General features: G+C 41.6%; 1 protein-coding gene across 1 annotated transcript in view; it reads left to right on the top strand.

The window, feature by feature from the left end:
• Window positions 1–25,194, top strand: part of LOC131226610 (replication factor C subunit 1-like) — a 69,381-nt gene extending 44,187 nt beyond the window's left edge. The window contains exons 20-22 of the mRNA XM_058222183.1: window positions 8,438–8,684; window positions 24,258–24,317; window positions 24,858–25,194. Of these exons, the coding sequence (XP_058078166.1) occupies window positions 8,438–8,684; window positions 24,258–24,317; window positions 24,858–24,991 (441 nt within the window). The 3' untranslated portion in view covers window positions 24,992–25,194. The remainder of the gene's footprint in view (window positions 1–8,437; window positions 8,685–24,257; window positions 24,318–24,857) is intronic.
• The last annotated feature ends 812 nt before the right edge of the window (window positions 25,195–26,006 follow it).

Here is a 26,006-nt window from a genome sequence, read left to right as displayed (position 1 = left end):
TCCAAGTGTAACAAGGCCAGTGAGAGAGGAGATGAGAAGAGTGTTAACTGAAGCGAAGTCACGCAAGCTGCAGCAAAAGGATTGGGAGAGGGATATGAGGGAGGAGCTACGAGGCACTGGACGGGGCCTAGGTGCTATCGACGAGCACGATGATGACGACGATGAGGGGATCGTGTACGCCGATGACTGTGTTACGGCTCGAGAAAGGAGTGATTTTAGACAAGTGATTCGTGAGTCTCGGGCTTCAGAGTGGGAGGGGGAGCAAAGAAGACGGATTGATGAGAGTAGGCCGTCGTTTGGGACGTCCTGACATGAGGCTGGTGGGAGCAGCAGACGATTTGAGGGAAGCAGCAGGCATAGCCTACAACGCACGCAAAGCGCTCGTGTCCCAGATGCACCCATCGCAGGCATTAATAAAAAAAGATTAAAAAATACGTGGAGCAAGGGGCTCAAGGAGAAAGTGGGTGGCGCTATATCTAGGTGGTTCATCTCGAGCCATGTACCAGTAAATGCAGCAGCCAGTTCTCACTTCAAAAATATGATTAAGGAGGTGCAGCGTGCCGGGCCCGGCGTGAAGCCTCCCACGCCACAGGAGATTCTTGGCGTCTACCTCGATCGGGAGCACAAGAAGATGCAGGCTTAGGTACGTGGACTCAAGCCAAACTGGAAGCACTATGGGGTAACAATCATGTGTGATGGGTGGACAGGACCCACGAAATTGTCCATTATCAATTTCATGGTGTACTGTAGAGGACAATCGGTTTTTCTCAAATCCATTGATGCATCGGCCAGAATAAAAGATCACGAATACATATATGCTCTCCTGAAAGGAGTGATTAGAGATGTTGAGTCCCAGAATGTTGTCCAAGTTGTGACGGACAATGGCAGTGCGTTCGTTAAGGCGGGGAAGAAATTGATGCAGAAGTTCAATCTCTATTGGACCCCGTGTATGGCACACTGCATTGATTTAATGCTTGAGGTGATTGGCCAGAGGGATTCTGTCAGGAAAACCATCCAGGATGCGAAGAAAGTGACAAACTTTATATACAATCACTCATGGTTGTTGGTTGCAATGCGTGAGTGTTGTGGAGGGGACATCGTTAGACCAAGAGCGACACGATTCACCACGAACTTCTTTGCACTTGACAGCTTATACAGGCACCGCGTGGGTCTCAGAAATTTGTTTAGATATGAGAGATACATGGAGTGGAATCAGAAGAAGACTGAGGGTGCAAAGACCTGTTCAAATATAGTGCTTTCCGATGCCTTCTGGGATAAAGTTCAAAACGTCGTTTCCTTCCTGCATCCGATGTACAGGGTCCTACGAGCCGTAGATAATGAGATGTGGCCTTCGATGGGGTCAATGTATAAGCTTATGAGAATTATGAGACGGGATAATACTGCAATCCCCACTTCGTATCAGTGGGTGATCGATATCATCGATCGTCGATGGACTGGGACTCTCGAGCATCCACTCCACCAAGTTGGTAAGTTTGTTAATACAACTGTGTACTTTAAGCATCACTTCTGTTTGCATGTTAATACAACTGAGTAACTAATATTTGAGTTTCAGCATACTACCTGAATCCCAAATTTCATTATAAACATCGGCTCCATGAGAATAAAGATTTGACGATGGCCGTCCACGAGGCGTTCGAATGATTGTTCCCAGAATCAACAGCGCAAGCAGATTTCGGTAACCAGGTAATGCAATAAAATTTCTTCCTTATAGCCTCTAGAAATATGGGTGATTAAAAATAATGACATGTGAATCCGTGTTTACAGTTGCTGTGGTTTAGGGATGTGAGGGGTACGTTCTCATCCGCACTAGCAAAAGCATCGACTGAAACGATGATGCCATGTAAGTATGGTAACATAGGTAATTGCATTTTTTATTTAAACTTCAAACTAAAACAAGCTCCTCATGGATATATAGGTGAGTGGTGGGCGATGTATGGAGTCGACACGCCCGCACTGCAGTTATTGGCAGTCCGTGTTCTTGCACAGATTGTATCCTCACCGTGTGAGAGGAACTGGAGCACATGGTCACTCATACACACCAACAAGAGGAACAAACTAGCATATGAGAAGCTGCAAAAGCTCGTTTACTGCCATTACAATATGAAGTTAAGAGAGAGGCGGTTGCGGGTAGACCGAGACATGGAGGAAAATCAAGACCCGTTAGACCTGTTGTCTATAGGTAACATGGCACAGATATGTGATGATGATGAGGACCCACTTTATGAGTGGGTCAAATCAGCTGATTTAGATGATGCGGAGGGAGGCCCTGCTCCACAGGTAGCTGAGGGAGCAGCGGCTCTGGGTATCAATGTCGATCAGGTAGTAGAGGAACAGAAAGCGGATACAGACTCCTTTGATCCTTTGGTGAGGAGTTCAGCACGTTCCAATCAGGGTGAGGAAGCATCTTCACGGCCCCTTCCTCATCATCAAGTCGTAGTGAGTGATGATGATGATGAGACTCAACCCCCACTTGACACTGGTCCTGGGGACGACGACAACGACGATGATGATGGTGATGGAGGGGACGGAGGCACCGACACTAGTATAGGTGGTACTAGTAGGGGTGGGGGTGGTAGTGGTGGGGGGTACACAACGGCTCAAAGCCAACGATCCGTTGGCCAGTTCACTGAGGAGCAGAGCTTTGACCATGCCACTCAGGACGGGGATCATGGATCTCGTCCACCATCCAGGGCGAGAGCATCAGAGCCCAGATATATGTTCGAGCGTCGTTCGAAGAAGAAAGCCGGACGCGCCACGGCTGATGTTCTCACACGTAGCTTGTCATCTATGAACATAAGTTCAGATCAAGGGAGCTCCACCTCTGTCCCACCTTATGCTTATGGGGGATATCACGGGTATGACTATGGTAGCTCTGACATTCAGTCACGCTCATCTACCCATGGGTACAGGCAGCCGGAAGATAGTTCTTCGAGTCATGACCCTTTGACAGGAGGATATTCGGCCGTTTGACTGGCAGCAATACTATCAAGGAGTCGGGGTTGGACTTGATCTGTTCCCTCAGTACCCTGCTCAGGAAATGCCGTCGATGTATGTCACGCAATTCCCACGTTTAGGTGTTCTCGTACAGTTTGGGGAGGATGACTATCAGAGGTACATAAGAGAGTTCCTCAATTGGTACGAGCAGAGAATGACCTGGGAACAGTACTGCCAATATGTTGGGCAACAGTACTACTCTCAACTGCCACGGGATCTGGACAATGATTACGAGCCACCTCGTCACTTTATGTGGGGTTGAAACATGGACAGAAATGTGTATTTTTTTCAATTCATTTACTTTTGCATGTCTTAATTGTTGTAAGCTTGCATTTGTATTATATAAACTAATTTTGGTTACTATTTGAGTGATTTCTTACGACAACGCATACTTTTTGGCCCCCATTAAATGGAAACTTCTAATTTAATGCATTCTTTTTGCAAAATTTTCATTCCTGAATATGTAAATATGTGTATTTAGGCATGTCCTAAAGTTTCACTGAAAAATTCCACCATTTCCCCCATATTTCCCCCTTTTTCCCTGCATTTCCGGTTATCGGCGATATTATCGGCGATAACGATATTATATCTTTATCTCCGGCCAGCGAAACTTATAGCGATACCGACAACTCGAACACTGGCAGCAAGGAGATCCACTCTCTCCATATCTGTTTGTGGTAGTGATGGAAGCATTTAGTAAAATGTTGGATAAAGGTGCTTGTGTGGGATTGATAAAGGGTTTTGGCGTTGATAGATCGGATTTTCAGGTTACACACCTTCAGTATGCAGATGATACACTGCTTTTCTGCGAGGTAGAGGCCATTCAAGTTCAAAGTCTACGTGCGATTATTGTTAGTTTTGAAGCAGTTTCAGGTATGAAAGTTAACATTGCGAAGAGCGAGATTCTGAGGGTGGGAATTTCAAACAAGGAGCCGAGTCATTTGGCATCTTTATTTGGTTGTAGGATGGGCTCTTTTCCTACATCTTATCTAGGGCTTCCCTTGTGCATTGGGAAGCTGGCAAAGCATTAATGGGATAGAGTTATTGAGTGGTTCGAGGGCAAGTTGTCCAAGTGGAAGACAAGGACTCTTTCTATGGGCAAAAGGATCACATTGATTAAAGCGACACTGACTAATCTGCCGGTCTATTATATGTCATAATTTAAATGTCCAAAATTAGTATTGGAAAAGTTAGAGAAGTTAAGAAGGTACTTTATGTGGAGGGGGGCTAATGAGAAACAAAAATTTCACCTTATGAAATAGGATTAAGTGTGTCAACCATGGGATCAAGGGGGGGCGGGGATTAGGAATTTGGAAGATTCAAATTTATCTCTTCTAGGAAAATGGGTTTGGAGGTTCAAGGTAGAAGAGGGTGATGGAATTTCATCAAACTTACCCATTGGAATCCGATTTTCTCCCAGTACAAATATGAAATCGTAACCCAAGATCTCCTGAATACGATCATGTATAATTTCTTGAAACGAATAACTAAATTGCGAAAGTTAGTTCATACCTGAATCTGATGATATGTATTGATGCAGTGCCGATAATGATCCTCCAAACTAGGAGGTCTCTCCTTGATCTATCTTAGTACCAGAGAGATCTAGACAGCCTAAGAAATATCCTCTAGTAGGTGCTAAGGAATTCCCACAACCATCCACAAGGATGAACCACACAAAGATGGAAAAGAGGATGAAAAAACTACTTTTTGCTTTCTCTACAGATATATCTTTCTTTTCTCTGATTTACACATCCAAGGGAAAATGTGTCTAAGGCTTCTCGTATATTCTCCTTTGGGAACCCCTACCTTTTTCCTTTCTTTTCCTCTTCTTCTCTCTCTTCTTCTTCTTCTTCTTCTTCTTCTTCTTCTTCTTCCTCTTCTCGGCCTGCTGCGGCTGCGGCTGCGGCTACGGCCTCCTCCTCCTCCTCCTCCTTCTTCTTCTTCTTCTCTCTCTCCCTCTCTCTCTCTCTCTCTGTTCTTTCCCTCTTTCCCTCTTTTTTCTTCTCTTCTTTCCCTCTTTTTTCTTTTCGGTTTCCCTGCAGCAGCTGACTGCTGTAGGTACGTGTCACGCTAAGACGAGTGCTGACACTCCTCGAGCTCCGAGTTGTACGAACGGTTCAAAGGAGATCAAAGTTTTATAGGCTCCACCATGATGTATTTATTATATCCACACCGTTCATCTATTTTTAAATATTATTTTATAGCATTACTTAAAAAATGAATCGTATCCAAAGATCGTCCGGACCACACCAAAAATAGCAGCGGAGGTGATGATTTTCACCGTTAAACAATTTGTAGGCCCACCGTAACATTTATTTTCCATCCAATCTGCTCATAAGGTCAAAAAGACCCGAGTGAAGAGGAAAAACAAATTTTATATTGATCTAAAAGTCATGTGAGCCCAAAAAAGTTTTCAATGGTAGACGTTCAATCCCCCATTGCTTTTTGCAGTGTGGTCCACTTGATAATTAGATCTGTATTATTTTTCGTGTCAAGTCTTAAGACAATCTCGTCAAATGAATGGACGGTTTAGATATAACACATTCATCATGCATGGGGCCCAAAAAAATTTGACATGTGTGCTACACTTCACCATCCAAGTCTCACCTAATTTGAGGCCATAAAAAATTGTACCAAAGACATATTAACTTAAAATTTACTAATTAAATTATAAACTGCAATTGCTAACTCACAATGCCAAAATCAAATTATTTGAATAGTTTTTAATTGTTATTCGGTGTACTCTTATTTTTTAAAATAGGGCCTTCTGGTTTTTTTCATGATTCACTATCCAGTAAATGTCCACTAATACACAAGTGGGATAATGACAATAAATTGCATGAATTTGAGACTGATTTGGGGCATTGATTGGTCCTCCAAGTCAGACCGAAATTGGCAACGCCATCTACCTAAATTTAATTTCATTTTTTTAAAGAACTACTAGGAGAAAGATATTAAATTGGTAAGTATATAAATTAGATATTTAGAAAATTAAATATATACATTTTATAGTCAAAATTTAGGTTACTTGGTTTAAAAATTAATCAGACAGTCCGATACAGCTTCTCACCAAAGAGTGGACCGTTACACCACCATAAACATGTTCCAATTTATAAATGAATGCATATTTGGAATGCTTAGAATATTCCGGATTTAATACATATATTTTTATATTTTTTTGGCAAAAAATTTTTTTTTACGCCGTTACGGGCCGTTACACCCCCGTATCACCGTTACGACCCCGTATCCGTATCGGTTTTGGAGGTCACCGTTACGCCAACCGATACCGATACGGGACACCTTGATCAGATCTAGACCATCAAGTTGTCATCAAGTGCAATCAAAGTAGTTTTAATAGTTAAAAATCTTTGAAAACCCAATTAAAACAATCATAGTATTGGGCCAAGCGGAAAAACCACTTGATGATTTCCTTATATATCTAGATCAAAGCTATCTAGGCAAACCAATGGATCCCTTTTTGGACCGTGTAAGAATCAACGGTTCCTGAGAGTAAGGCATAAACCGACACCAAGTTAGTTCCCAATGGTGGAGACTGTCCATCCTGACCCAAGTTAGTCCCCTCACACAAGATGACCGTACATCTCATGAACTAATGTCCACAGGTGTGTTCTATGCACCTGTGACGGTCATGGTCTAACATGGCACTGAGATCCATGGACCATGACTCTCCCAGGTCAATGACCGTCATGTCCAATCTCAAGTTCCCAAGGACTATTAGAGGAATCACTCACAATAAACCCATGATGAAGATTCAAGGCATCATTATACACTGGAGATTAATGAGATGTCCACCAAGGACTCATGCTCATCATGATCTACAGTTGAGATCGCCCTAATCACATCCACACGATTAATTGAGGATGGAAATCAGTGGCATCACTTAAACATAAAACCTGGGAAGGGATAGGTTTGGATATGGGAAATGGGAAAAATATTAGTTTTGGGAGGACATCTGAGTGGGAGTGCAAAAATTCTGTGAGAGGTTTGCTAGACTGGCGGCCTTAGCTTTAGAGTCAAATTTTAGGGTGGCTTGTTGCTTTTCTATGAGAGGGGAGTAAGTGGTATGAGCTCCTCCATGTATGAGGAATTTGGAGGATGACGAAATAGAGGAGCTTATTGGTCTTTTCGGGGTGTTGTCAAAGGTGGTCTCGAGTCCGGAAAATCCGGACTCGCTTAGATGGTTGAAGGATAAATCAGGTAAGTTTTCATGCAAGTCTCCATAGAAGACCTTCAGTGGAGGTGATATTTGTACTGAGATTTCTCCGGCGACATATGTATGGTGGTATGGAGCTCTGACGAATGTAGCAGCTTTTGCTTGGCTTGTGGGGAGTAAGAAGGTGCTGACTATGGACAACCTTTGCAAAAGAAGAACGATCTTGCCAATTGCTTGTTTGCTTTGTATTCAGGATGTGGAATCAATGGACCACCTCTTTGTGCATTGCTCTTTCGCAAAAGAAATGTGGGACAAATTCTTTCAACCTTTTGGAGTTTTATGGGTTCTCCCAATCTCTATTGAGCCTTTTTTCTTGTCTTGGCATGTTGGGGGAGTTAGGAAAAAAAAAAAACTTTGGCATTTGGTTATATTAGCAGGGTTATGGGCCTTGTAGTTGGAAAGGAGTGATCGCTGTTTTAATAACTGGAGGGCTGAAGCTTCAATTTGCTAGGGCGAAAGGTTTTGTAATAGATTGGGCGGAAGATTCAAGTGATTTTATTTGTTGCCATTTTCCTGGGGGAAAGTGTAATTTTCTATATATTTCTGTTATATTTGGGCTTCAGCCTTTTTTAAATGATACTATCAGTGTTCAAAAAAGAAGAAGAAGTCTTTATGGCATCCGTTTAATTGGTTGCAGATCTACTACAACTATGACACTAGGAATGCTGAATTTAGTTTATAAGTTTGACCTGAGCATACTCAAAATAAAAGAATTCTTTTCCTCGAAACTGCTAATGGTTCATGGGATGCTCTGTTAAACTGAAATTAAATATGAAGGAACTAAAAAAATGGATGTAGGATCATTTCTTTTCATAATCACAGTGGGTAACTCCCATGGTTTCTAGTTGAACTCAAAACAATCAAAATGGTTTACTTGGGACTCTTTTCCAATTTATTGAATTGAATTATTGCAATTTATGTAATTGCACATCCAAATCCAAACACTACCTTAGGGTTTGGGTTATGCATTTCCACAAGCAGTTCCATTGTGCTGCTTCCACTTTGGTATCATGTGTTTCTGAGACTTGGGTTGCCAAATAGCTTAATATTAGTTTCATCGGCACTTTCTCCCTCGTGCATACCTGCCTCCTACTGCTACTAGTTACATGCTTTAGGGTTTTAGGCAAATCTAATGTTTCTCTTCCCTGGCATTTTCATATGTACAACCTTTAATGTGTTTGACATCAGGGGCAACCAAATCCCTTAGAAGGCATTCAGCCGGCAGTTAAGGCTGCATTGACAAAAGCATACAAGCAGGGCAGCAGTTCACGTTCTGTAAGGGCAGCGGATTTAATCACTCTTCCAGGTGTGAAAAAGGCTCCAAAGAAACGGATTGCAGCGATGTTAGAACCAGTGGAGAATGGTTTACCAGAGGAAAACGATGATGCTTTGGCAGAAGGTGATGAAGAGAACTCTTCAGATACAGAAGATCCAGGTAAGAAGTCCTCTTTCTGAAATTTATTCTCCTTTTGAGTTTTTAATCTTCAGGCTAGAGTTTTGAGTCCTAAGCATGCAATCCTTGAAAAATAGGAACAATAAAAGAGAAAGCCCTTCTACCAGGGAATGAAGTTCCATGTAGTTCTTTTACCTCTTCTTGGGTCTCACCTAAGGGGGGTAACAGGGCAGGCCAGTCCATCTGGTCATTGGGTCCAGCCCATTCCAGTCTGATTCTGCCTATGCTCCTAGGCCAGTGGACTTGGTTGGGTTTAAAAGTTCAGCCTGATTAATAAACAGTTTTGGTCAATGGTATCTCATGTCTAGCGGGGCTGGGGAAAATCCAAGCCACAATAATAATGTATGTTAGATACATTATTACACAATCCAATAAAAGCTGGATCACAGATATTCTTCCTTCCGTTGATCACATTTCATTTCTCAGATCATTTGTCATCCATAACCTAATATGGAAAGTTTGTAATGGCTTCTATTCATCCTCTGTAGGGCTCTAGATTATATTAGACTTTATTGGAGGCTCACAGTATTTTGGATGTAGATGTGGTGTTATATTCTTCATAGTTCTTTAGCTGCTTTTTTTTTTTTTTTCCTAATTATATTTTAACTTCTTCTTCTTCTTCCTCTTTCTTTTGTCCTTTTCTTACTTTAATAAATATTTTAACTTTGACAGGTTTTACTTGTTTAATAGCTTCACATACATAATTTTGGTCTGCGTTCATGTCAGATTAGTGTGGGAGGGGTTATATTTTTAATTATATAGTTGTTAGAAGTCTATTTACATAAGAGTTCACAAAATTCCATTTTCATATGCGGGGCAATTCATATATTTGAAATTTGAATCTGCATATGTATTATTCATCTTAAACCACATGAAACAGAGATTACACTGCTTGAAATTCCTCTCACATAAGTACATATTTCGTATGTGTTGTTTACAATAAAACAAGTAATTTTCACACAACAATCCAAATTACTATATGATAAGATCAATTGCTCATCAACGGAGGCATGAAATTCTTGTGGTTGGACACTATACAGTCAGAACCCTCGTATGCAGCATGGGATTTGAAATTGAAAATGCGGAGTATTTTTGTGGTTGCCTTCAATTCTTGTCCACTTACCATGATTTGGCAAATCCATTGCATGTCACCATGTCTGCTAGCGTGGCACCGTCACCACACTTGCCAATGTGGCTTGTGTGAGATCTGAACCACTCATTAGGTGGGCCATGCACTTAATCTTTCGTGACTCAAATCAGCTTGGTCCGATCATTAGGTGGTCACATATGTTGCTCGATGTGTACAAGTAGTCCCTCTCTAATCTTCTGTTTGCTACCCCAAATTGCAACTGGGCATCTGTGAGAATGGACGGTTGACTCCCTTATGTGCACCCCCTAGTGAATCTACCATGGCCCAACAAGCATGCTGGAATTTCCATTTGCTACCACATGTGCCTATGTGGTATTTGTGATATCTGGAATCTTTGTTAGGTGGGCAACCTCGTGAACCCACTGTGACCTGAGAAACAGGCTGATCCCGTCATCTGCTCATCATGTGTGAGCTGGATAGGGCTAAGCAACATAAATGCTGTTGCCCATGTGATGAGGAACTGGATCTCACAAGAACGCAAGTTACCAGATGGATGGCGTTAATGGGATGACCTGCATGATGCATGGCATAATCAACTGTTGTGTTAAGATTAAAATTTCCCTGGGAAAGTATCTGCAAACAAAACCAGATATGAGAAGCCACTTACATGGATTTACAGCTTAATATTCAAACAGCAGTTTCCGTGATATTCTAGGAAAATGAAAATGTTAAGTACATGGATTTGGAAAGGTGAAAGCCTTGGAAAAGAAATTGATTTCTATGGAAATGTACATCTCCCCTATTTGAGAAAAAGAGTAGGCATGGAAATAAATTTCCATTCCCAAGTTTTCATCCCAAAGTGTGGATATCAATTTCTTCAAAAAAGGAAAAAGAAAAAAAAGAAAAGAAAAAAGAAAAAGAAGTTAAATGTTGACTTATGGTTATAAGAGATGGCTCTCGCTGTTTGAGCATTGACTTTTTAACATTTCCATGTTGAACAACACCCAAACCAAACAGTGGATTACCATAGGATTCTACATCTTTCCATTTCTGGAGGATTTAATGGGGTTTTCCATGTCCATGTTTTCGATTCTCTCTATCCAAGCAACGGAATTCTCCTTCGTTGCCTCTCCACATATCTAAAATTTCTCCCCTGCCAGTCCTATGATGTTTCCTTGAAACTCTCTGAGGTGTTGTTTGGTTTCTGTGGAACGCTTTCATTGGTGACCCGTTTCGAGGAATCCATTTTCTGTGTTCGGTCCCAACGCTTCTGTTGCATTTCCTAGGGAGCCACTGTTAATGATTTTAAAGCAATATTCATGGTACCACATTCCCCAGCTGAAACCTGGGGCATCTATGTTCCTACACAAAACGAACAGCTAACAGCCCCTACGAAGTCCTTCTATACAGCATTTTTCTGTCATTCCTTGCAACTGCCACTCCATGAACCTACTTTGCCTGCTTGCCTTTTGGGATGTGCATATACTAGTTGTGCTGGGGGTCAGTGCTGGGTCTGGGGAAGCTTGACCTAGATGAAGGTTGATTTTTGTTGAGCATCTGATAATAAAACTTTTTGCTTATCTACCATTTGAAAGCCAACCCAAATTGTTGGGAGAAAGGCTAGGATGAGGATACAATGATATTAGTGCTACACACACACACACATATATATTGTTATACATCATTCCCCACCACCATCATCATCTAAGCCTTATCCCAACTAATTAAGGTGTATATTTTATTATACATCATTAACATATGGAAATTGCATATCTGGCTGGTTCAGACCTGATAACTGTTTGATCGGGTCAGGCATGGACCTAAAAGAATTGGCCCATCTTGGTCCCTGGTATGGCTTGGGCTCACTTCTTTTCCAGTAGGTGGTACGGGAGTGGTATGTGGTGAGCTACTTCCTTCAATATGTGGTACACTATGGGTAGGGATCATGTGGGTCACTCAAATAAATATTAGTATGTAGTATAGTTGTATATACAAATTGATATAGTAATTTATATATGAAATGATGAGTATTATTACTGTAGATCTGCGTGCATAGTATTAATAATATTTTGTATGAGTACTGTTGCATAAACCAAAGAATTAATCACTACAATCTCAATATAAATTTATGTTAAGACATCAATGATAAGAGTAGAGAATCAGAACTCCGGATCAGTAAGCAGTGATCCAGATCGCATTTGACATACAACCTGGATAGTTTGATTGGAAATAATAGGGGGTTGGCTATCTAGGTAGTGTTGACTTAGCCTTGGCCTATTGAAACCCCGAGACTTCAATTGCTGGGGTAACTGGGTGAGGTTGAAAGTTTAAAACCTCCAACCTTCTTGGCTCGATGCGAGTCTAGACTGCAAGTTGACCCAAAACCATGCCCGAGTGTTATGCTTGTCCGTGTTTGTTCCTCTTCCTTTTTTCTGTTTTTTGTTTGTTAGTGCGTTATTTATTTTTGGGTTTTGAAGCTTTAAGTTGCTGATTCATTTTGTTAGTGTGTTATTGATTTTCAAGTTTTTTTTTTTTAAATAAATAAATACTGACTTGTGTTATGAACTCGATTTGTCTTTGTAGGCCATTGTAATAATGGCTTTTATATTGGTATCTTTAACAGCCAATTTTCATGTTGCATGTAAGTTGGTGTAAAAGTAATGTCTTTCTTAATAAATTTTCTGAGAACCTATCATTAAGAACAAAAAATAATACAAAAAATAAAGATAACATCTGTTTCTGTGTTATTTATTATGAGGTCTTAAGCAGTGTTTTAAATAGCAAATAGCATGTAGCATAGTGTTCACTCTGAAGTGTGAGAGAAATAAAGACAGAAAGAGCAACACAACTGGTTTCATACCATTATTTTTATTATTTTACTAAAATTGCTGAAAATATTAACTAATGTTTATTTAGAATAATAGAAAAAATGCCACAAACATTGAAGACGTTGATTGATTTTTGTTTTAGTGAAAAATAACTTGTAGTGTATGTAAATAGCATGTAAGCTGTCTTAAGCTATTTTCATGAGCTATTTGGGGTTAAGGCTAAATTACGTTATGTAGCGTAAGCTACATGCTACAGTGTTGTTTTTATTATTTTACTAAAATTGCTGAAAATATTAACTAATGATATTTAGAAAAATAGAAAAATGCAACAAACATTGGAGACATTGGTTTTTTTTTTTTTAAGGTAACAAATTTTTTATTAGAAGCCGCCAAAAAGCGGGAGAAGAAAGAGCAAAACAGCAGAAGGGAAGAACTAAATGCCCAAAAGGGCACAAATAACACAAGGATCCAAATCCTCCATCCCCACAACCCATTCAAATGTCCAAGACAGAGCTTTCCGATGGGTTCCCTCGATGGAGTCCAGCTTGTTTTCAAAGCACCTCCTATTCCTTTCCATCCAAGTCGCCCAAAAAGTAGCCATGGGTACCAAGTGCCAGACCGCCTTGCCTTCTTTTCCAAAGCCACCTTCATCCCAAGAAGTGAGAAAGGAGTGGATGGAAGCCGGCATAACCCAGCTGGCATTCAAAGAAGTCAAGAAAGAATCCCATGTCCTCTTGGTGAATGGACAATGAATAAACAGGTGATCCACCAACTCTACATCCCTCATACATAGGAGACAAATGTTTGAAAGAATATTTCCGCTTTTGCAAAGATTGTCCATGGTAAGGTTTCAATTCCTTCCTACCAACCACACAAAAGCAGCGACTTTAGGAGGAGCACCGGACTTCCAAAACCTATAGTTGAACGATGGAGCCATGATAGAAATAGATGACTTCTTATACAAGGATTTGACCGAAAAGCAACCAGATTTCTGATCCCTCTAAATCAGCCAGTCTCCCTCATCATCTTCTATCATGATGGACTCCAACTTGTCCAAAAGTCATCTTCTATCACGACGGACTCCAACTTGTCCAAAAGTTTGATGAATGCATTGACTAACTCATCACTCAATCCCCTATGACAAAGAGGCGCCCACCCCACACCTCCCTCATTTCTAGTGAAGCAATATGTGATTGTAAGATTCTTATCGATTGCAATCATAGCTAGAGATGGAAATGCATCTTTGAGGATACAGTCACCCAACCACCGATCTTCCCAGAAGCGTACCCGTGAGCCATCTCCTACTGAAAAAAGGACCTCTTAAAGATTGGGGCTATAACGTAAATTGCTTTCAAAAGACTTGAAGCTTTGTACCTAGAGGTCTCCTTTAACCACCATCCCCCATTACTAGTCCCATACTTGGCTGGTAGCACCTCTTTCCACAAATTGTGGTCTTCCATAGCGAAATTCCATAACCATTTTCCCAAAAGCGCCGTGTTCATAGTGTCCAACACTCTCAAACCGGTTCCTCCCTCATGAATCGGCTTGCATACCTCATCCCATTTGAGAAGGTGGAGATGCTTCGTGGAATCTTCACCCCTCCAAAAAAAAGTTTCCCCTTAACTTCCCCAATTTGTCTAGCACCGATTTTGGGCACTTAAAGAGTGACACGAAATATATGGGCATGTAAGAGAAAGCCACTTTGATCAAAGTCAACCTACCCCCAAGCAACAAATGTCTACTCTTCCAAGAGGAGAGTTTCCTTTCTATTCTCTCAATCACCAGATCCCATAAGTGCCTTGCCAGCTTGCTAATACACAAAGGGAGACTTAAGTACGTGGACGGAAATGCACCTGGCCCACTTCCAAAGATTCTCGCCGTGTAACCAACCTCTTCCTTTAACAGATGCACTCTTAGCAGCTTGCATTAGCGGTTGTTCACCTTCATCCTTGACACAGCTTCAAAGCAAGCGATAATCTTTCGCAAGTTATCAACCATGGCTTCCTTTGCTTTGCAAAAAAGAATTGTGTCATTCACAAATTGAAGAGGGGTAATAGCTGGTCTTGATCTCGTTACTTTAAACCCACTAATAAGGCCTGCTTCTTGCCTTTTTTGGAGCATCTTACCTAAGGCTTTCGCCACGATAAAAAACAGAAAAGGGGGACAAAGGGTCCCCTTGTCACAAACCTCTTGACGCCTTAAAGAAACCTTTTTGGGTAGTCATTTACTAGGATCGAGAAGGAGGTTGATCCCACAAACTCTCACATTCATTTTCTCCAAACTTGACCAAAGCCGAATCGCCTCAGCATATAGTCCATGAAGCCCCAATCGACACGGTCATAAGCCTTTTCGATGTCCAGCTTGCACACTACACCTGATTAGCCTTCCTTGAACTTGGAGTCGATGCACTTATGCGCTAGTAATGCACAATCTAGAAATTGGCGACTGGCTACAAACGCACTCTGGTTCCCTGAGATAATGCTTGGAAGAACCTATTGAAATTTAGATGCTAGGATCTTGGCTAGAATCTTATAAGGGCTCCCCAACAGACTTATTGGCCTAAAATCTTTAAAGTTCTCTGCACCTTTTACTTTAGGGATGATAGCTATAAATAAGGTCCCCATCTCATTCGACAAAATCCCTTTATTGAAGAACTCTTTCACAAAGGGCAAAACATCGGCCTTGACACTTGCCTTTAACACTTGGAAGAAGGCGATGTCAGATTTGCTCAATCATTTTCCCTAATTTACAGTATCCCCTAATTACAACATAATATCTCCTAATTACAGCAACATCTATATCCCCTAATTACAGCATAATATTCCCTAATTACAGCATCTATATCCCATAATTACAGTAGCATCTATATCCCCTAATTATAGCATAATATTCCCTAATTATAGCAGCATCTATATCCAGCATAATATCTCCTAATTACAGCATCTATATCCCCTAATTACAGGAAAGATATTTACAAATCTGTTTCCTAAAAATTATACAACAATATATGGTAGGTTTGATGTCTATCCTACTAACAGGCGAGAGGGAACCCATCGGGACTCGGGGCTTTGTCTCTTCAAAGAGCCACAACCATTGCTTGCACTTCTTCCACGACAAGTTCCTCCAGATTGGCGGCTTGAGATTGAGAAATCTGATCAAACTGAAGATGGTTTAGGCGAGGCCTTTCCCCATTATCAGCAGTAAGCAGCTGGTTGTAGAAGTTCACGATGGCCATGCAAATACTTTCCTTGTTAGTTATTCGAGTATTCTCCACCATCAAACAACTAATCTCGTTCTGCCTTGCCCTAGCACTTGCCATGCCGTGAAAGAACTTAGGGTTCTTATCCCCTTCTTTTACCCAAATAGCACAAGACCTTTGTCTTCATTTAATTTCTTCCTTTAAAATTCTCTTCTCGTATTGAATTGCAAGATCTGTCCTTTTCTTGAGCTCTACCTTTGTTGGGGGGTACCTTCCTCTTTGAGATCCAAATCATGAATTTCTGTGAGAACACATCTCTTTTCCAATCATCGATTTTTTCATTTAAGCATCCTCAGCTTATGAGATAGCACAAAACTCGCATATCTTTTGACTTTAAAAGAGGCCCACCAATCTCTAACTAAATCAGCAAAACCTTCTATCAGTAGCCAACTTTCAAAACAAAAGGGTCTTGGACCCCAATTTTCCCCTTCGGCCTGGAGCATCACTGGTCTGTGATTCGAAAGACCAACCTGTTTTGCGAAACGGAATTTGTCTACCCATTCTAATAGGGTCAGAAATCTATCTATGCGAGACATTGTGGGATTCTTCTTACCATTAGACTAAGTGAAAAGGGCCCCTTCCATCGGCAAATCTACCATATCGTTGTTCTGAACCCACTCCGAGAATGCCATCATACTTGACAAGATCTTGCTATTGTTCCTTCTTTCGAAACAGAAGCGTGTAACGTTAAAAATCCCCCACAACACACCATGGATAATGCCACCTTTCCCTTATTGCGTTAAGTGTTCAAAATATCGGTATCGTGTTATGTATCGCTTCCTTGGGATATAGATACGTATCAGTTATCGCATGGGATATATCATTTGTATCGGGTAATTTACCACACTTTTTGGGAAACATTGGAGAAATTATTGAATTTTTCAATGTAACATCAGGGATTGTTAAAAACGGACTTAATACACATTTTTAAATCATAACATCTCAAAACAGAAGTGCACATAATAGGTTTCCTTTGTATAGGGTCAGTTATGTGTTGTTTGACTGAATTAATGCAACTATATTCAAATTGAATGCATAACATTTAGAGTGTATGTAATGATCATTTCATCAAACGCTCTTTAATACTTCGAAATTAATCTCAATTGACAACTGGTTGAAGGGAAATTTCAAAAAAAACAATTTAATATTTTTTATATTAATTTTTAATTAAAAATGATATTTATTTTTCAAAAATTGAAAAGTATGTAACAAATCAATGGATCAACTCTCATACATGCTTGATTTCATGGTTGGAGTGTAACATTGCAAGCGATTTCGGAGAAATTGGGGAAATTTTGAAAATTTCCCAAATTTTCCCAAATTGGATCACCTACACTCAAAGGTTGGCCACAAAACTGTGGCTGAAATACGAGAACCAGCCTCCTTCCAAAGACGCTTAGGAGGCCGGTGAGATTTTCAGATGGAATAGAACCATTCTGACTCGAGTGAGACAAATCCTCCAGGACGAGATGACAAAGGGATAGAGAGAGTTAACATCGTACTAGTATAGGTCCTCACCATATGGCTTGTATGTATCTGTATGACCACTGTAGTAGGCACGCCCAAACGGCAAAACGAGGTTGCTTGCTCTCAGTCTCAGCCTCCTTAGCAGAATAGAACATTCCTTTCGCAACGTAAGGCCGATAGATATTGATATAAAGTGGTTTAATGGAAATATAAAAGAGAAATATATATATATATATATATATATATATATATATATATATATATATATATATATATATATATATATATATATATATATATAATGGCAAATAAACATCAAGGAAAAATGGCTTCGGCCAGTGGCACCAGAGGATTTGCCTCTGATTGCTTATCACGATGACGGCACACCCGTTTACCAAGAAATAGTCAATCTCGAGACTCTCGTCCTATCCATGTTATTACTCGGCGTACATTATCAGCCTAAGCCTCCTTCTCAACGTATGGTTCATTTAGAGCACGTGTGGGACATCGTCTTTCGGCATCTATTCGCTTACCAGCAGTTAGATCGGAGGGCTCTTCTCCTCTTAGGAGCAGAGGGGAGTTAGCCGCTCATTTGCAGCACTCTACGTCCTGCCCTTTGCTGCAGTCACCGATCGATCCCTCTTCCATTCTTCTTTTATTTATCTCATTTTCCACCAGTTCGGTTTTGTCATATTGGAAAGGAGGGCGCTTGGGGATGTTATAGAAAGGGAAGGTAGAGGTAGTACTTCGAATGGCGAAGAGAGGCGGCTCGGTAGGGAAGGAATGGGAAATCGTCAAGGATGACTTTGTCTGTTGGCAAAACGAAGGGGGGAAGAAGCTGCTTGCTACTCGGCGGTGGTTTGGTTTCTTCGGTAAGGTTCGGGGGAAATGAAAGCAAAATGAGTTCGGATCCGTCCCACATGTTCAATCTTTTTTTAGCGGTTTCTCAAGAGATCTGAGTGCATTATGACCTGTGGGCGCCTGCCTGGTGGGTGCAGCTTCTCCATTGTGGGTAAAAGGGAAACCCGACTCTACGAACCCGAGGAAAGGCTGCACATCAGTAGTAGGGGCATTAAGACTGGAGCTTTTTGTAGTGCTAGCAGGAATGCAAGTGAATGAATCCCATCCCGCGAGCAAGAGAGGAGCTATCCGTATTCCAAACACCGCCCAAAGATCCGAAGGAAGGTTATTTCTTGCAGCAAGGAGTGGGAATCAGAAAGAAAGCCCAATGAATAGAAATCAAGGAGACAAGCCGCCCAAGCCTGAACAGACGCAATCCCGACCTTGGGGAAGGTAGCAGCCGAGGAGACGACCCTGACTCCCATAACCATACTAGAATATTCAGAATTATAGCCACCTGGCGAAGAAAATGAACAAGTTTCTGGTCTTTAATACACAGAGCAATAACAATAATTGAGGACGATTTGAGTGTATGTGATGATCATTTCTTCAAATACTCTAAAATACTTCGAAATTAGTCTCAATTGACAGCTGGTTGAAGGAAAATTTTGAGAAATTTTTTTCAAGAACCCGAAAAACCAATAGATATTGAAATCAAAGCTCCAACTCCATGATTTTCATGCAAAACATGAAGAACCAATGGATTTGAACCATTTGACATTGATTTAACTTAAAAAGGGATTGGAAATTAAAAATGCTCACTGGATCAAACATGTGGGATATATCGGCACTAGGATACAAGATATATCGTGGGATATATCGGCTGATATCGTCGATATTTAAAACATTGATTGCGTCCAATGTTTTAAATATCGACAATATCGGCCGATATATCCCACGATATATCTTGTATCCCACATGTGTGATACGAAACACACAATTAGTGATATATATCTCACATGTTCGATCCGGTGAGTATTTTTTATTTTCGATAATTTTTTCTATAAATTATGTTAAATCAATGTCAAATTGTTACAAATCCATGAATTTTTGAGATTTAGAGGAGGACTGAGTTGCGGAAACAAAATAAAAATTTTCCCAATTTCTTGCAAATCAATTGCAATCTTTGTGTCCAAACATATAATCAAAACATGTATGTAACCTAATCTAGTGATTCTTCTTTTGCTTTTGAATGCACTGCTTGTGTTTTCACATATCTTCTTACATTTATAAATTATGTGAATATATGTGCATCAATTCAGTTAGACAACGCATAAATTAGGACCCCATACAAAGAAAGCCTATTATGTGCACTTATTTTTTGTAATGTTTTGATATGTAAGTGTATATTGATGTCTTTTTTAACAATCATTGAAGTTTCATTGAAAAATTTGACCAATTTTCAATGTTTCCCCATGTTTCCAACAACAACGATACAACCGATATATCCCATGCGATAACCGATACATATCCGTATCCCAAAGGTGCGATATGTAACGCGATACCGATATTTCGAACACTGCTTGTGTCTAATTCAGCCCACAAAAGCATCTTTTGGGCGGGAGCACAAGGGCCATAAATGGAAAAGAAAATCTAGAGAAAGCCCGATGTAATGTCCTTAAGAACAACCGAAACGGAAAAAAATCCAACCTAAGAGTGACCAAACAACAATTACACCTCCTGAAGCACCAACAGAGTCTAACGCTACCCAATCCTTTTGTTTGCAGCCCCACACTATATCAAGCAGATTGCTATTGACTGAGCTCAACTTTATTTCCTGCAAATCGATCAAAAACAACTTCGACTTCTTGCACATGTCCCAAATGTCTGCTTGTTTTCCTAGAGCCAAGCCCCTAACATTCCACATTAGAATCTTCATTGAGAAACCCTCTTCTCCTCTTCCACCCCTCTTTGTTGCAACAACCCTGCCTTCCGAATCAAAGCTGATAGAGGAACCTAGACCGCGCAGTTCTCGCTAGCCCCTTGGAGACTTAAGCTGCTTTGGAGCTACCTGCACTTGAAGAATAGTTATGCTAGTCGCCGCTACAAAATTCATAAAAGCTTCAACGTCTTCATCTGAATCCCCACATGAGGCCTCCTACCATTCTACCTACTCACCCAAGGGCGTCTTTCATCCACTTTTTGTCTTGAGCGTAATCCACTTTTTGTCTCGAGCCGAGAGCTTACGCCCAGTAACATGGAATTCCACAAAGACATGCTTTGATCTTGTAAGCACCTCTCCTTGTCCTCCCTCGTCGTCTGAACTGGCTATGGCTTGCCTGGACGACTGAATCAGCTCTACATTCTACAAATCTTCCCAACATTGATAGCCATCAAGTTCCTTTGATCTTCAAGAGCATACCAAGCTAGAGGGAGGGGATCTTGGCCTCCGATCCTCCCTCCCAGATCGTCTAAGAGAGCCTTCCAACCCCTCTTCCGGTGTTGAAGAACCCTTAGAAAGAGCGAAGGATTTAGGATCAGAGGAGTAGAGAGGAAGAGTCATTCTACTCGAACCTAAAGTTCTAGAGTGGGGGAAGCACCTGCATAAGCGATTGGCACGAGGGAAGCCCTGAACGTGTGAGTGCCAAAGTCATCTGCTCGGACGATTGGCATAAATGCAAGAGATAGGCAGCTTAAACTAAAGGTTATAATTGCACTAACGCCATCTCCCACCTTGCCTAAGGCTTGAGCGTCAGGTTCAAGATCGGACGTGGAGAATAGAGGATCCACGAAAGAAAAAAGCTCGTTCCAAACTAGGTCGCACTCCAAACCTCCCGCCTTGCTTTCCAAACGAGAGTCCTCAGTTAACGTTTCCTCGCCACGTGTCGAGAATCCACCGCTGCTCTCGCCATCCCCTCCACGTGTCGATAACTTGTCATTACTTAACTCTCCCCACTCGGAGGATCCAGACACATGCTAGAGGGAAGAACCCCTTCTCCTAACTGGGTGTCAACATCCTTGTCGAACCGTCTAAAAGCCGAACGCATGTCCTGGAGAGAAAAATCGGCACCCTTACATGCTCGTTGCTGGGAGCACGTGTGATTCCCACGGAAGAGTCATAACACGTGGAGAGCGATTGAAGGGCGTCCTAAACAATTTTGACCCTAGATGTCCCCACAAAGCCACGCGTCCCTCAATCCACACACAAAGATCCTGGTCCTCTCTCCACTACAAAGATATATGAGGACGCATGTCCAAAAAGCGATTGGGTGCTCCATCGGACCCTGTACTCTCTCACCCACCGCCCGCTCCCCTCCCCCCGACAAGTCGATTCCTTCTCCACCTTGACAGGGATAAGAATCTGTTCTACTCTTAGATGAATATAGTCGTGGACCTCAACCATCTTCTTTCTCCGAATCAGCACCCGCACTGCACTGACCTCAGAACCAGCTTAGTCTCCTCATCAATGGAGACAACAACACCCAAATAGGAGCCTAACTCCCTAATCACCTTGTAGAACCAAAGCTCTAGAGGGACACCCCCACCTAAGTAGGAGACTAACTCCCTAATCACCTCGTAGAACCAAAGCTCTATAGGGACACCCCCAAAGAAGGAACCAAGCTTCTTCTTCTCTGAAGATAGAGACCTCCAACCACCTCTTACAAGCAACCACCGGGCCATTACAGGAAGAGCAGAGTCGATCAACATCTGCCTTGGGTCTAACTGCAATCATACCTCATTCGCTCTGATCAGACTCAAAGAAAATTGGCCATCGAACCACCCGCAGGTTCCTTTAACCCATCTCTTGTTCTCTTCCAATATAGGCTCTCCCTTGGTATACACCATCGCTGACCACTAAAGAAGCTTAGTGGAATCCTCCACCACCTTTAGCTTTACACAGACAACCTTCGATTGCGTTGATGCCTCTCGCCACAACCACTGAAGCTTGTTAATCCAACTCAAACTTGCTAACTCGATCGTAACTGCTTACGCGTAAGAATGCTTCCCCGCTTCTTGCGTCTAGCTTTTCCAAAGAGATTGCCCTTCCACTGCTTCCACATAAGAATGCTTCCCCACCTCCAAAGCCTGTGGTTCCTTCTCCGGAGCAAAAGAAACTTCTACAGCCTTTCCCTAAAACCCCCTCTCGGGGGAGGACCTGCCCCCCCTTATTCTGAGTTGCCCTTCTATTGATCTCGCCTAGGCCTTATTTGGCTCTTTGAATCGAAATTTTGCATCGCCCAAAGCTCTTCCCATGGAAACTGTTGATCGCTCTCTAGATTTGCTCCTTAGCCATCAAACGCATAAAGGCAAAACCCCTCAAGCTCATCGTCTTCTTGTCTCTAGGAATGATGACCTCCTTCACTTCACCTGCTTTGGAGAAAACCCTAGAAAAAGCATATGAATTCCATTCCGCAGGGAAGGATTCCACGAACAATGTCGGAAGCTCCAGGAGAGTTAAGCTGTGAATACCCCACCTCTTATCCTTCGACTTTTTCTTCCTCCAGCCTACTTCAATCCACTCCTCCCCATTCTCCTTTCCTTTTTTGCTAAGAAAAGTAGGGGTGGGGTCTCCTACTTTCCCCTTCCCTTCCGCATCAAGTGCTATATCTTCTCCGAAATCCCTCTTTCGTACCTCTCTACCGTATTCGTCCTCGTCACGACCTCTCTGAGCCGCAAGTGAGGAATGCAGGTCTTGAGGCTTCGAAGGGAGGTAGATCTTCTCTTTGATCTCCACCCCTCTACATCAGTGGAGCCACCCCTTTTGATGTTAGACCTCTGACTCGTGGCTCACATTAGCTCCACCACCTTTTTCTCCCCAGGACGAACATTTCTCTATTTGCGCATCTCGACTGAAGACGTAGATTGATTTTTGTTTTAGTGAAGATTAACTTGTAGTGTAAACTGTATAGTTATGTAAATAGCATGTAAGCTGACTGAAGCAATTTTCATGAGCTATTTGGGGTCAAGGCTAAACTACGTTTTGTAGCGTAAGCTACATGCTACATAGCGTTAGCTATTTAGAACACTAGACTCAAGCGGAACCAGTTGGACCACAAGTTACATTCCACGTAGCAGATAACTGCCAACTTATTAAGCACATGCAACATCGAGCCAGTCTACATAGCGTGTAGTGTAAGCTACATGCTACTTCCAGATTTTTAGTTACGTTTAGTTGCACAACATATCATGAAATTTCATGATATTTTGCACCAAATTAGACTCACTAATAACAAAATTTTCATGATATCTAGTGCAACCAGAGACAACCTAAAATAATAGGAAAAACAGGGAAGATAAATAAAGACTGAAAGAGCAACAAAACTGGTTTCATACTGTTATTTTTATTATGCTATTAAAATTGATGAAAATATTAACTAATGTTCATTTAGAAAAAATAGAAAAATGCAACAAACATTTAAGACATTGATTAATTTGTGTTAGTGAAAAATAACTTGTAGTGTAAGCTATGTAGTGTATGTAAATTAGCATGTAGCTGACTTTTCCACCCAGCGGAGAACTGCTAATTTATTAAGTGCATGTGACATCGGCCCCTTCCAATACATCGGCCCTGCTATGAAGATCACCTTGTGCAAACATCAGCCCCTTCTACTCACCAGGTGGGGTCATAGTGTAGAAAACATTCTAGCCATTGATAAATAGCAAATATAAGTGTGGTCCATGCAGTGATTAGATGTGGTTGATTTTTGCATAATCTGATCCTCTTGATGGGGACCTGTTGCATGGGTTTGGTGTCAGACGCTCATGAAAAGCTGGAAGTTATCTATTGGGTGGACTATAACTTATAGTTCAAGGACTCGAGACGTCATTTGTTATTATTCAATTAACATAAATAATAAAAATGCATAAACATAAATCACCACCTTCCATATTATAACAGTTTCTCTCAACCTGTCTCGTTCTTAATAACATGTTTGGAAGTACTCAATCGAGTTGTTGAATATTCAAGCGGATTGCTGTCTAAATTCCCCTTTTCTCATGGAACTGTTTAGTAAATATTTCTATAGCACAGGCCTGTTCTTACCTGTTCATTTTTTGCTTCCATTTATCAGATGAAGATATTAATGGTGAGCTGACGCCTCAGCTGGATCTCCAGAGTAACAAGTCAAAAGGTTCTTTGACTTACATCCCTCCTCACGACTAGTGCTGGCCATTGGCTGAGCTGCTCCATTGTGTTTCTGGGCCCAATCCGCCTATGGGATGGGCATGGACCTGTTTTTAGGCCTCTGGGTTGGCTCTTTGTCTAGGGTTGTCAATGGGCCGAGCTGCGCCAAGCAAACTCAAAAATTTTGAACAGCTGGACTCACAAACTTGCCTTGTTGACACAATCTGTGTCTGAATTCTCACAATCAATAAATCCCCAGACCAGACCAGGCCTAAGTTTGATATCTTTTCCTATTGACGCCGGCATGTTTATCACAGTTACTGGATGGACGTGCCCCTAAATTTCCAATCCAACTGAAAAACATGCTGGGTGGGACCCAAAAATCAGGCCAGATAAATCAGCAGGCCTGCCTGTGTCCGCCCCTTCACACAACCATAATTCAGGGGTGTGTGGTCACATTTTCTACTTTTCTGTGACTGTATCCATGAATGCTTTGCCACTTTCTTGTCTTTGCTAAATAATCTAATTTTATTCTATAATTTTGTAGGTATTCAAGTGCATCTGGACTTGAAAAACAGTGGGAGTACAAGTGCAAAGAAGACGCCGGCAAGCAAATCTAGAGGTTCTAAGTCGGCAGAGAAGGCTGGGCGGGGTTCGGGACCCGCCAAGCGAAAGAGGTAATCAGGACATGTCAAAATCGGCTTTGGGTATGTTCTTCAAGTGCAGTGAAAGAGGCTTCTTGTTTTTCTGGGCCATTTATAACTCCGAGACTTTTAATCTTTTGCTGTTTTCACATCTTTTCTTTTCTTCTACTTGTTGATGTTGTATCTGAATCATGTTTTCAGTAGTTAACTCCTCTCACCTTTTGCATGTAATTTAAGAAGTGCTTACATTTCCAACGGTTCTTGTACAAAAGTTTCTTTTTCTGCTCTTATCAGGGCCATCTATCACTTGGGCCACTATGGGCATGCTTTTTACTTAGTTGACTCACATGTTTTGAATGTAGACCCATGATTATCATTTTTCCATGTGTGGCCCACCTGATGATTGCCAACTGAAAGGTAGCCTAGGTCGTGTGCTATGACTGGCCAATTAAAGTCTCTTCTTTGTGAAAATGGCCTCAGAGAACTTATATGGCAGCTGCTTCAGGGTCTCAAGCAAAAGAGGATCTTAGGGGTGGCAAAGGCCCATACTTTTAAATTGGTCCGCCGGGGGGGGGGGGGTGGCGGCGGGTGTGGCAGCTTGAGGTCTAGGCCCAGTGGGTCAATCCAGTCTAGGCCTCGGCCAATGATGAATGGCCTGCCCTTGCTATTGGATGCGGATTGGGTACTCTACCCTCCATCCACACCCATGATGTTAGGGTTTTATCCACACAGTCCATCCATTTTTGGCTTTTATCATCCATCATCCACAGTTGAAACCCTTCCTAGGGCCCAACTTGAAGTTTTATTTGCCATCTAACCTGTTCATAAAGGTAAACAAATATCAACGTGATCGAAGACTTGTATTGCCCCCCAGGAAGTTTTCAACGGTAGGCCTGCAATCCCAACTGTGTGGTCCACTTGAGCCTTGGATCTGCCTCAATTTTGGGTTTATACCATAGAATGATATGTGGTAAAATGGATGGACGGCGTGGAAAAAACCCTTTACATCACAGTGCCCCTCCATATGCCGAGTGGGGCAGGTGGGGTTATCA

The sequence above is a fragment of the Magnolia sinica genome, chromosome 15 (genome assembly GCF_029962835.1).
Source record: "Magnolia sinica isolate HGM2019 chromosome 15, MsV1, whole genome shotgun sequence".
NCBI lineage: Eukaryota > Viridiplantae > Streptophyta > Magnoliopsida > Magnoliales > Magnoliaceae > Magnolia > Magnolia sinica.
The sequence above is the reverse complement of the archived record's forward strand: the minus strand, read 5'-3'. Positions and strand labels throughout refer to the sequence as shown.